Genomic DNA, 13,411 nt, shown 5'->3' with positions numbered 1-13,411 from the left:
AAATTGTAGATTGTCAGTTAAGGTCCAAGCAGGCTCATGACAAAGTGCATAGGGCTGTCAACAAGGAGTTTTGTAAGGGAGAATGGGCTTTGGTCAAAAAACCTGTTGGTCATCTCAAAGGAGAGTCTAAATACTGTGACCATGAAGAAATCATTGAGGTTTCCGATAGTGCTGTGTGTCTTAAAAATTCTGGGTGGCGCAATAAGAGTGACGCCAGAAAGCTTAAGAGAGACCAAGTTGATTTATGGATCTCTGGGAAAGGTTACAAGTCAAAATTTGATTATGAGTTTTCGTGGCTTGATTCTTACTCAGGTGAAGAGGAATCTAACACGTCTTTGCAGATTGTAAATACATGTAATCCTTCATTGAACAATAGTTGTGACATCAGTACCGGATTGAATTGTAGAAATACGGTTCTCAACACAAATGAAAACTTTGAGGGTGGAACTGTTGATGTCAAACATGAGAATGTGCAGATTACCCCTGTGCAGGTATCTTCCCCGTCCTCCACTTACACAGAGATTCCCACAGATGGCCATGGACGCTGGGAAGGCACCTGCACTAGGTACGGCAGAATAGCCAAGTTTCCCAGTGCACTAAAAGACTATGAATTGATGTAATCTGTTCACCCTAAGAAAGGGAGATGTTGTAGGTCTAGTTGTTCTTCCACTCCCCTCCTCCTAATTGGTTACTACACATACGTCATTTGTAGAATGTTACATTGGTATTTAAGTGAAGTCAGTGACATGTCAGCATTCCGACCTCACAGTGACTCTGCGTAGTAACCCCCCTTTCATCCCCGCAAGCTCGTTAACTTACTAATAAAGATATAAGGAATAATTCTCAGAATTCAGTCTTTTTGATTTACTATAAGAATACTACAACGAGGCTCCGCTCCATTGTTTTCTTCACTTCCTAGTACTGGCAGCACCGCTTCCCACCTTGTCAGAAACTGGATCAGCTATTGGGAATTGCCCACTTTGCCTATGATGCGAAAGGCGGGGCAGTGCATAGGATTTAAACGGGAGCGTCTCCTGCTGCGCGCTGGGGTTGCGTGGGAGCAGGTGGAAGGGCACTTTGTTTTTTTTTTTATTTAGTGCATTTATATAAAGGGCGGACATTACCCGAAGGTGTCAGAGCGCTGTACAATAGAGCCAGTTACGTTACAAGAGAACAGTGGAAACACAATACAACATTACAAACTAAAAATGAAGGTTACATAAACACAAAATCCAACAAAGCACGCAGAAAAGAGAAATGTACAGGAAAAAGAATACTAAACTCGAAATAGGATAGACTGTCTAGATAGCCCATACTGGACAATGTGTTCGTAGAGAAATGTCAACTAAAGTTCGTTCTCCTTCCTTCACACATACAGCAGTCGTCCGAAGCGCAACGCTACCGCCACGGAACCACCCCAACTCCTAGTGCCTTCCTTCTTCTATGCGCCTGCAGCCCCTACGCGGATACAGCCCGGCTTACATGTATTATCAGACCGTAATTAGCTCAATTTAGATCACCCGCCAGTTGTGCCCCCCCCCCCCTCCTCCTCCTCCTCCTCCCATTTTGCCAGTCAGCAGGCAGAAGGCGGTTCTGGAGCAATGTTTACATACCATAGTAGCACGTGCGGAATGAACAACCAATGAGCACTTCGATATATTGTGCAGCGTACTAGGATTGGACGAAGTGTCTCCAGTGTTCCAATCCCAGGTCACCGTACATTTTACCAGCCCCTCCGATTTCCAGAACACGATCAGGCATGGCATTGGCTATTATCCGACCCGGAAGTGCTGTCTTACGGACAACGGACATTGTGCTGAATGTACGTGCGGTCCGTGTATGTGGTGGCCATGTGGTTATCTTAGTGAAAAAGATCCGTCCATTTGATAGAAGGAATATTTCAGCGGAGCCAAAATGAAGCTGGTCAGCAAGGACATCGAGAAAGACAATACCGGGTGAGGGATTTTGTCCATAGAACCCTAAAAGATGCAAATGTCTAAAGTGTTGTCAGTTTCCTTCCCAACTGGAGTGCATTTTGGCACCGTGAATGGTGTTAGTCGATTATTATACTTCCAGCACGTCTGACAGACTTCCTATCAGAGGCTTTCTCATTACTGGCATGATGTGCACAGCTGCCACGTTGTCTTGATTTCAGTGTGCTCATATATGGCATTTCAGTGTCTGATGTATAGGCATAGCTGCCACGTTTCGAGTTTGCTTATGTGTGACATTTTCATATTTTCACTCTGCCAGTGAGTGACATATTCTGGCCTATGTGTGACACTTTGTAGTTAACTCAGTTTTTACATCCAACATAACAAGCATTTGTAATGCAATCAGTCTCGCATTTCGGAATGTTAGAGCTATTGGCGTTGTAAATTATATATATATATATTTTTTTTTTAAAATTTTTGAAAACCTTTATTGCAATATTGAATCATACAGTTACGGGCCTACAACCATCCGGCCGGCCTCGGTAGCATATCGAGCATAGTAGCAAGCCATACGACAACCCGGCAGCAATGGAGCAAAGTACAGGATAGAACTGAGTTACACTGAGTCATACGTGCCACCGGGCTGCAGGAGAAGTGAGGTTTAATTTTAAAGTTTTTTTTTTTTGTAAAGTCCATATAAGAAGCTAAAGAGGATCAGAGGCAAAATAGATCATCCAGGACCTAAGTGGGCAAGTAGCAGCATCAATATCAGGCAAACAGTACGAGCAAAGCAATTGACCGCGAACTATCGGACAGGAGAAATTCTAAAGCAAGCAGTACTACGGTCGGCATTTACCCCCCACATCACAATAATCCACCCAGTGACCCCGAGAACAAGCATTAGAAATGCAATAGGTCTCGCAGCATTAGAGTTAGTGCTTTTAGAATTGTTTATAGGTTTTTTGTTGTAAATCTTTTGCATTTGATTTGTTTGTAGGCAATGCAAAAGAATTACAAATCAAAAAAGCAATAAGCAAATGTAAAAGCTTTAACTAAAAATCCTGCGAGACCTATTGCACTGTGTGAGGGTGAGGTGTTGAGGGTGAGTGAGGGTGGGGGTGAGTGAGGAGTTGAGTGTGAGTGAGGTGTTGAGGGTGAGTGAGGTGTTGAGGGTGAGTGAGGTGTTGAGGGTGAGTGAGGTGTTGAGGGTGAGTGTGAGTGAGAGTGAGTGAGGGTGAGGGTGAGAGAGTGTTATTGTGAGTTAGGGTGAGGAGTTGAGGGTGGATGAGGGTGAGGTGTTGAGGATGAGTGAGGATGAGTGAGGGTGAGGGAGGGGTCGAGGGTGAGTGAGGGTGAGTGAGGGTGACTGAGTGTGAGTGAGGGTGAGTGAGGGTGAGTGAGGGTGAGTGAGGGTGAGGGTGAGTCAGAGTGAGTGAGGGTGAGGCGTTGAGGGTGAGGCGTTGAGGGTGAGGCGTTGAGGGTGAGGCGTTGAGGGTGAGGTGTTGAGGGTGAGGTGTTGAGGGTGAGGTGTTGAGGGTGAGGTGTTGAGGGTGAGGTGTTGAGGGTGATTGAGTGGGATTGAGTGAGGGTGAGGTGTTGAGGGTGAGTGAGTGAGGGTGAGGTGTTGAGAGTGAGTGAGGTTGAGGTGTTGAGGGTGAGGGTGTGAGGTGTTGAGGGTGAGTGTTTGAGGGTGAGGGCGAGTGAGGTTGAGGGGGTGAGGTGTTGAGGGGGTGAGGGTGAGGTATTGAGGGTGTGTCATTGAGCGTGAGGCTGAGGTGTAGAGTGTGAGTGAGAGTAAGAGTGAGGGTGATTGAGTGTTTTAGTGTTAGTGAGGGTGAGGTATTGAGGGTGAGTGAGGGGAAGGGTGATTGTGGGATTGAGAGTTAGTGAGGGTGAGGTGTTGAGGGTGAGGGGGAGGGGGAGGCGTTGAGGATGAGTGAGGTGTTTAGGGTGAAGTGTTGAGGGTGTGGGTGAGGAATTGAGGGTGAGGGAGGGTGAGTGTGGGTGAATGTTTGAGGGTGATGTGGTGATGGTGGATGCGGTGGTGGTGGTGGATGCGGTGGTGGTGGTGGTGGATGGGGTGGTGGTTGTGGATGTAGTTAGTGGTGGTGGGTGTGGTGGTGGTGGATGTGGTGGTGGTGGTGGATGTGGCGGATGTGGCGGTGGAGGTCATGGTGGATGTGGAGGTGATGGTGGATGTGGTGGTGGATGTGATGGTGGATGTGGTGGATGCGGTGGTGGTGGTGGATGCGGTGGTGGTGGGAGTGGTGGATGGGATGGTGGTTGTGGTGGATGTGTTGGTGGATGTAGGTGGATGTGGTGGTGGATGTAGGTGGATGTGATGGTGGATGTGGTGGTGATGGTGGATGAGGTGATGGATGTGGTGGTGGATGCAGTGGTGGTGGTAGTGGTGGATGGGGTGGTGGTTGTAGTGGATGGGGTGGTGGTTGTAGTGGATGTGGTGGTGGATGTAGGGGTGGTGGGTGTGGTGGTGGATGTCATGGTGGATGTGGGGGTGATGGTGGATGTCATGGTGGATGTGGTGGTGATGGTGGATGTGGTGGTGGATGCGGTGGTGGTGGATGCGGTGATGGTGGATGCGGCGGTGGTGAAGGATGCGGTGGTGGTGGATGGGGTGGTGGTGGAGGCGGTGGTGGTGGTGGATGGGGTAGTGGATGTGGTGGTGGATGTAGTTGGTGGTGGTGGATGTGGTGGTGTGGTGGTGGTGGATGTGGCGGTGGTGGATGTGGCGGTGGTTGTCATGGTGGATGTGGTGGTGGATGTGATGGGGGATGCGGTGGTGGTGGTGGATGCGGTGGTGGTGGTGGATGCGGTGGTGGTGGTGGTGGATGTAGTGGTGGTGGATGTGGTGGTGGATGTGGCGGTGGATGTCATGGTGGATGTGGAGGTGATGGTGTATGTGGTGGTGGATGTGATGGTGATGGTGGATGAGGTGGTGGTGGATGCGGTGGTGGTGGTGGATGTGGTGGTGGATGGGGTGGTGGTTGTAGTGGATGTGGTTGTGGATGTAGGGGTGGTGGGTGTGGTGGATGCGGTGGTGGTGGATGTGGCGGTGGATGTCATGGTGGATGTGGAGGTGATGGTGGATGAGGTGGTGATGGTGGATGTAGTGGTGGATGCGGTGGTGGTGAATGCATGCAGTGGTGGTGGATGGGGTGGTGGTGGTGGATGGGGTGGTGGTGGTGGATGTAGTGGTGGTGGGTGTGGTGGAAGTGGTGGTGGTGGATGTGGTGGTGGATGTGACGGTGGATGTCATGGTGGATGTGGAGGTGATGGTGGATGTGGAGGTGATGGTGGATGTGATGGTGGATATGGTGGTGATGGTGGATGTGGTGGTGGTGGTAGTGGTGGATGGGGTGGTGGATGTTGTGGTGGATGTGGTGGTGGATGTAGTGGAGGGTGTGGTGGTGGATGTGGCAGTGGGTGTGGTGGTGGATGTGGCAGTGGATGTGGCGGTGGATGTGCATGATATGGGGTCCGCAGCCGTTTTGGTAGACTTTTCTTTACCACTTACTATAATTCTCGCCAATGGGCTTGAAATGCTTATTTCTGAGAAGTGCCTGTACACTCTAATTAAAAGTATTACGTCTCCCTTGAGAAGAGCCGGTACTCTCCCTCTCAAATAAAAAAAAAGTGCCGGACCACAGAACCGGCCCATTTGTATAACTGTTGAATGTTAGCTAGCGGGCTGATGAGCTCTGGGTCACTGTCATTCTCTCGTGCGCACGCCCATAGGCTTTGTGAATGTACATATGCAAACATTGGCGCTCGCCCTTCCCTAAGCCAATAGATGGAAATGCTGGGGCTGCCGAGCCAGTCACGCTTCCTGAAACCCAAAAACTTGTCTTCAGGAGATTGTTCTAAATCAGCACAAACGCTAACCTGTCCGTTCCGTATTGGTTGTTTCCCAGCCAGGGCAGGTGTTTGTTTATATGAAAACTAATTAATTATAGCAAAACAGTGTCTAGAGAAATAAGCGTTTTAAAGAGGAGAAATAACTGCAGCGGTGCAGCCCCAAGGACCAATATTTTTTTATAGGGAACCTGCCTCGTACGTCTGTGAAGCATGAGCGGTAGAATTTAAAGTAATTTCAGTTATTTTGTGTTATTTCCGGAGCGCAACCGTCACAGAGAACCTACGGAATACAGCAAAGCCGGCCACGTGACAAATTAGTAATTTTAAATGTGTATTTTGTAACGGGGTGAGGTGGAACACAAGACAAAACCGATAGTGTTGAATTTAAAAGCCGTACGTGAGAAGGGCAGACCAAATAACGAATCATCTCGGCGCGTTTACCTCTGCGAAGGTGACTGTGTCCAGGGACACTGCTCCCTTGGTATGCATAGCATCGTTACTTTTCAAACATAGCGCAAATAAAAGTAGCACGAGAGCCGTAAACATAGATCTTTTTAGCTTAGTTTTTTTGTCAAACTACGCAAAGCAAATAAGGTAACTTTCAATGATGATGAAATATATAAAAACTTACTTTTAGTTTTTAAACGGCGTGGGATATAATGAAACACAATTGAAACAAGCAAGACGGAGGGAAGAGAGGGGAGGGGGGAGGAGAAATGCGACACGGCGGGAGGGGGCGGAGCGGGTTAGTTTTTTTGTCAAACTACGCAAAGCAAATAAGGTAACTTTCAATGATGATGAAATATATAAAAACTTACTTTTAGTTTTTAAACAGCGTGGGATATAATGAAACACAATTGAAACAAGCAAGACGGAGGGAAGAGAGGGGAGGGGGGAGGAGAAATGCGACACGGCGGGAGGGGGCGGAGCGGGTTAGTTTTTTTGTCAAACTACGCAAAGCAAATAAGGTAACATTCAATGATGATGAAATATATAAAAACTTACTTTTAGTTTTTAAACGGCGTGGGATATAATGAAACACAATTGAAACAAGCAAGACGGAGGGAAGAGAGGGGAGGGGGGAGGAGAAATGCGACACGGCGGGAGGGGGCGGAGCGGGTAAACAAATACGGACATGCACGCGCCCGTGACTTTTAAGGTCAATGCGCATGCGCATAAGCTTAATGCGCATGCGCATTGACCTTAAAAGTCACGGGCACTGCAAGGAATCGCCACGATTCCTTGCAAGTTAGATAAAGAGTCGATGAGCCCCCATAGTCTCGCTTGCTCGATGCGCATGCGCATCGACAGGCGAGACCTAAAAAGGAGAAGAAAAAGAATAAAAAGATAGAGAAATAATACCAAGGCCCATAGTAACAAAAAACTAACATAAGAATACCCAACCCACCCTACACACATGCAGAGGCTACGGCCTACCCCCCCCTAGCAGAGTGCCTGTCGCCCCAAAAAGAGTACCCGAAATGCAGAAGAAAGAAAAGAAAGAAAAGAAATCACAAAAGACCGGGGGAGGGCCCAGGTAAAGGAAACATACAATCGACATGTCCGCCCATGGCCACCCCTCCCCGGAACCCGACCCGACACCGTAATAGCATACATCAACCCAACAATACTATTGTTCCGTCACCCATAACAGCCTCCGACCACATGGAGAACATAAGAACAACGTCAACCTTGTCCCCGTTGATCTAGCCCGACAATGAAGTCCGAGCGGGCAGCGGCCATCTTAGATGAGAAGCGCAAGTGAAGGGACCACCACCAAGCCAAAAACCCCCCACGGAGAACTGTCCCACGGTGCGCCAAACAGTCAGGAGCTATCCAGTCAGGATGGAAGCACAGCAACAGTACCTGAAGACCGACCGGCCAGGGCCAGCACAACAATCGCCCGGCAGGGCGGGGGGGCATCCTGGGGGACTCCAAGATGGGCACAAAGCAGGTCGACACACAGGGAGCCCCCTGCCGAAGAGTAGGATCCAATGCCACATGTCTCAGCACCTCCAGGATGGGGGGCCCGGCAGCCGTGTCATCTGGGGAGCTCCGCGGTGCAACCCACGGCAGGACACATAGAACACCATCACCGATCACTGGGTGTAGCGGGGCTGGCGAGGGGCAACAAGCAGTGCGTTCTACCGAAGGCTCGCCGGGCAGCACCGCGCCCAGACTGTCCTCCAGGACCCGGGCGCTCGCCCTAATGAATGATCGCAGGTCGCATAGGGCATGGTAAATATCCGCAAGCACAATGGATGTCTCGGCTGCAGAGTCTTGTCCCCTGAGGGCGTCGCCATATTGTCGTCCTTTAGAGCACCCTCCGGAGCCCATCGCCGATGAAAGCCGATAGCGCTATGATGGGGCACAGACTTCACGGGTTAATGCTGCAAATCAGGTCCCAGCTGCCCGGCTTCCACTAGTAGCTGCCCATGCGATGGAGAATTACCCATGCAAGTCTCCAAAAGCAGCAAGCCGCGGTGCAGAGCGTCCAGTAAGATGGCGGCCGCCACAGCGCCAAGGGACGGGGACTCGTCCGTCGCCGATCCCGAGGCAGATGAAGGATACAATGTAGCGCCCGCTACAAACTTCAAAGCAAGCGCGCAAGCACGGAGGGCCGGTCGGCAAACTGCAACAATTGCTACAACAGTAACTCTCCAGCCGCCGGTCCCTACCGCTGCAGGCGCTCGCTGCCGCAGAGTCCAGGGGCTGCCGCTTCAAGGAACAAAGACCCGGAACCTCACACTCCACGGGAGAACAGGGCGAGGGCAGATCTTCGGGGCCACCGCGAGCTGACCGACGAGGAACACACCATTCGAGTCGGGAGCTCAGCCCGGTTCCGAAGCGCCCGCTTCTAATCAGGATAGACGGCAGGATCCGGTGCGCTTCGGGCAAATAGCGGGCGGGTCAGCGGAGCCGAGGAGTCAGGCGGCCATCATGGTTGCTGGCTTGGCTCCTCCCCCAATTATATATATTTTTGTACTTGTTTGTTGTTTGTAGTGGAGTGTATGCCTGTTGTTTGTAGTGGAATAGTGTGGTTTAAATTGGAATTATTAGTTGTGGAATTGTGTGAAGTGGGCTTGTGTGGTATGTAGTGTATTTGCGTAGTGGAATTATGTGGTGTTGTGAAAAGATGTAGTGTGGTGAAAAGAGCTGTAAAGAATAGACCGGAAAATTGAGAGGAAACCTAGTTTATGCATTAAGTGGTGAATGGCCCCCAGATAGATTAGCCGAAACAGTGTTTGGGGAAGAGAAAGAAGATGAGAGAATGTTATAGAATCAAAAAGAGGCTGCACTTGTGTACGCAGAAGACACAGAAGGAAGAGGAGGAGAGTGTGTGTTCAAGGTGTGGGAGATCTCCTGGGAAGGGCACCTGGGCGGGAAGGTTTTGGGTGGACCTGTACCCAGTACCAGGATGCACAGGAAGATCGCATGTGTGAGCACGCAGTTTAGGGATGAGACATTGAGTGTAAGGAAGGGATGTGAGGGGGCAATGGAATTGTGAAATGAAAGGTGGTAGTGTGAGGGAGAGGTGAGAGAGGCAGTGTGTGTGTGTGTGTCTGGGAGATAATAGGGATTGTTGAAGTGTAATGTAGACATGGGTTGTGTTGGTATATGATGTTGTGGAATTGCATGATGTGTGGTGTGGAGTTGTGCAGTGGAAATAAGTTGCATGGGTTGCTGTGGAATTAAGTGAATAGTAATTAAATGGTATGAACTGTAGTCAATCATGTAGAGTGTGATAGTATGTAATAGATTTAAATACTTGGAACGAAATTTGTTGGTGAATTGTGTTTTGAGTGTCCAAATTGTATTGCAGTCATCCTTAAATCATAAAGTTATAAAATTAAATGTAATCGGGAATAAATGCTTGGACTTCAAAGTTGAAATCCCTTCTAGGCACTATCAAAATAACTTATAATTAATAGCCCACAGACACGTAACATCCATGGTATGAGTTTATATTTTTGAGAGGCTAGAGGAAATTAAATGCTTTCAGAACTGGGATATAAAGCAAACAACTGCTAATAATGTTTTTAATCTGTAAAAAAGAATATAAACATTATCGTATGTCAAAGTGACACTTAAATGGATGTTTTCTACTTTGGATTCTCCCAGCTCTGCTCAGAAGACTCTTTTCAAACTGATTTGCCAATGCTGTTCTATTCAATTTAATTCTAAATGGGAAAGTTGTGCTTGCATACAATAATGTTGTACATGTGCAAACAAAATGGATGTGTTCCTAAAAAGAAGGGCATAAATAAATGTCATTTTAAGTCGTAAATAAATGCAATTTTAAGTCTTTCATTAAGGATAAAAGTATATTTGGGAATTCATTTGCAAGATTACCTACCTATGTCAACAAGGGATGCCTTGAGGACAAATGGCAATACTTTTAGGGAAGTTGTCCAAGACGTGACTCGCTGGTGATATGAATGTGTTTCTGATAAGTGCTTTAATTTTTATACCCTACTAGGGCCCCTTTATCGTGGAGACTGTTATAGCACATGATAAGATATCTGCAGACTAAAGAGCCAGCCAGCCAACCTGCTTCCTTTCCACATTGTCAATTTGATGTGCACAATTCTCGATTGAGGCTATGAATCTATGTGTCAAGTACTCTTCTTTTAAAAATGTTTTTTTTTTGAGAGTTCATAAAAGACAGATAAACAATACAAGACACATTTGTAGTAGAATTAATACAGTACGAAACATATGAATATAAAAAGTCTTCAAAATTTATAATTTCAAAGCTTGATTATAAAGTGCAATGTGCGTGATTAAAAACAATCTAGCAGACTAGTATTACTATTAAGAAGATGTGGTTAAGATTAGATAACATCAAAGAAACTAGAATTCAAACACGCTCCAACATTTCTCATATTTTTTAAGAGCCCCTGATCTCAATGCATATTTTCCTTCCCTACCCTGGGTTCGTAATAATTTTGCCTTCCAAGCCTGAAAGGTTGGTACAAGATCTGTTTTCCAGGACTGCAATATAAGGGATTTGGCTTTTAAAGAAGCTATAAAAAGGAACTCATCGTATGGAGTGTGGCTCGAGGAGCAGCCTAGGATAGGAAGTAGGTCATCGAGTATTATAGTGGTTTTGAGCTCGATGGAAAGATATTTTTCTATTTCCTTCCAAAATAATTGAATTTTTGAACACTCCCAGACTATATTTTTCCAAGTGCCTTTTTCTTCACATCAGAAGCATTTGTCGGTGACTTGGGGGAAGATATTATGGAGAAAAGAGGGGGTTCTGTATATTAACCATTTATTATAAAATTGCATACGTTTGAAATTAGCTCCCCGGAATATGGTTTTATTACATTTATTTATCTTATCCCATACCTGCTGGCTAATTACAATATCTTCCCTCTTTTTCCACCTCTCAATAATCTTACTGGAGGATTGCTGCCCTTTATTTTCTTTTAATATTTTAATCCAAATACTCATCTTCTTTTGTATTTGATTGTTCAAAGCTGTAGAGATATTTTCTTTATTAAATACATTTCCTATATCAAGCTCTCTGACTTTTGGATTAAGCATGAAAAAGGACCAGTTCAAGATTGTATAAGAGTGATGTATCTGACTAGAAATTACATCCCAAGATTTCCACCTATTACCCATCAGGAAGTCTTTAATTTTCTCGAAGCCATTCTCCTTCTGAAGATTTGATATAATATTGTCCATGCAGCCTGCTTCTCCTAGGCTGAGATTGATTAAATCCGTTGTATTACTTAATTTAGGAATATCATAGAATTTAAAAAAACTGAGCTTTCAGCTTAAAGATACACTGTAGGGACTTGTAGCGTACTTTCTTTGGATCTTTCGTGATTCTAACTGGGTCAGTGATTTTTGATTCTGACAACATCTTCTTAATAAAAAAAATTGTCTGCCTCGTGAGTTTCTATAAAGAAAAACCTAAAACTATGGTGTGCAAAAGACGAGAAGTAGTATTCTCTAATATTTGGAAGAGGTAGCCCTCCTTGTATGGATGGTAGATAAAAGTGCTGAGTGCAAGCCTGGGAGATTTTTTTGCCCATAGAAAAGAGGAAATCAATGCATCTACTTTTTGAAAATAGGAGGGCTGGATTGCGCAGGGTACGGCGCTAAAGAGGAAATTAAAAAGAGGTAAAACCGACATACGTACTGACGCTGCCCGTCCCATTAAAGACAATGGTAATAAATTCCAACGATCTAAAAGCGACCCCACCTTTTTTAATAAAGTTAGAAAATTAAGCGAGTACAGATCATCCAAATTACCCGATATAAATATTCCCAGATATCTCTTTGGGTCTGTATTATATATCTGCCTGAATTCTGGTACTAAAGTGTCTACAGTGCAGTTGGCTAAAATAATTTCTGTTTTGTTGACATTAATCTTGTAGCCCCCTAATTTTTGAAAGTCAGAGAAAATTTTTAAAATCTTCAATTGACTTGAGGGTTTAGATTCTTAAAAAAGGGCGATATCATCCGCGTATAATTTTATGTTTGTCATTCCTACTACTGGGGCAGTCTCAGTCTTTATATCCCTAATAGCAATCGCCAGTGGTTCAATAAATAACGCAAATAAAATTGGCGACAGGGGGCATCCTTGTCGCGTGCCTCTAGTGACCTGACAAGTCCCAATATTAGTGTTATTAATGATAATCTGTGCCCTGGAATTCATATAGAGTTGTTGTAAAAGAGAAATAAAAACAATCGGAAAATTAAAACTGTGCAAAATTGCGAAAAGGCAGTCCCAGGACACTAGATCGAAGGCTTTCTCCACGTCTAAAAGCCAAATATGAGCCTTCACCTTGTTAGTCTTAAAATAATCTAGTGCCTCCAATAAAAATGTTGTATTGGAATGGAGATGCCTGCCTGCAATAAAACCACACTGATCATGAGCTACCAGAGATCCTACTATTTTATTTAATCGGTTTGCTAAAAGTTTTGTAAACATTTTATAGTCTGTGTTTAGGAGACTTATTGGTCTGTACGAATTTATATTCTCCTTATCCTTTCCTTTTATTAAAATACTAACCACCACAGCTGAATGAAAAGAGTCTGATGGAGAACCTCCTTGGAGTAAGTAGTTGACTAGTAGCAGAAGTTCTTTACGCAGGGTACCTCCAAATTTTTTTAAAAATTCAATAGGAAGACCATCATCGCCATTGGCCTTACCATTGGGGAAGGACCCTATCACTTTATCTAGTTTTAACATTGTGAAATCCTGTATGAGGTATTTCTTGCCCTCAGCATCTAATTTAGGTATTGCGAGTTGCTCTAGAAATTCCCCAATGGAGTCGGATGTAGCTCCTTCCATTGCTTGATATACTCCCTCGCAGTGTTTCAAAAACAGCTCACCAATGGAGGCGGTGGTCTTAGCTTGTACTTTAGTAATAGGGTCAGTTAGTTGGTCTATCCTATTTCGGGCCTGCTTTTTTTTTGGCTTGCCAGACCAAGAGCTTCCCTGTGTATTCGCTCTCCTCGTATATCTTTTGGGCATAAAGATTACTATTTGTCTCGCCTAAGTCATAGTAAAAATCCTTCATCCTGTGCTTTGCCTCAGAGAGCTTTTGCCCAGAGAGCGTAGATCTAACCCTGTAATG

General features: G+C 45.7%; 1 protein-coding gene across 1 annotated transcript in view; it reads left to right on the top strand.

Moving 5' to 3' along the window:
* The first annotated feature begins 1,781 nt into the window (after positions 1-1,781).
* The window catches only part of PELO (pelota mRNA surveillance and ribosome rescue factor), a 314,258-nt gene continuing 302,628 nt past the window's right edge, over positions 1,782-13,411 (top strand). Inside the window, exon 1 of the mRNA XM_086931709.1 lies at positions 1,782-1,955. Within this exon, the coding sequence (XP_086787835.1) occupies positions 1,915-1,955 (41 nt within the window). The 5' untranslated portion in view covers positions 1,782-1,914. The remainder of the gene's footprint in view (positions 1,956-13,411) is intronic.

This window comes from Lissotriton vulgaris, chromosome 7 (genome assembly GCF_964263255.1).
Source record: "Lissotriton vulgaris chromosome 7, aLisVul1.2, whole genome shotgun sequence".
Taxonomy (NCBI): Eukaryota; Metazoa; Chordata; class Amphibia; order Caudata; family Salamandridae; genus Lissotriton; species Lissotriton vulgaris.
This window is presented reverse-complemented; position numbering and strand designations above follow the sequence as displayed.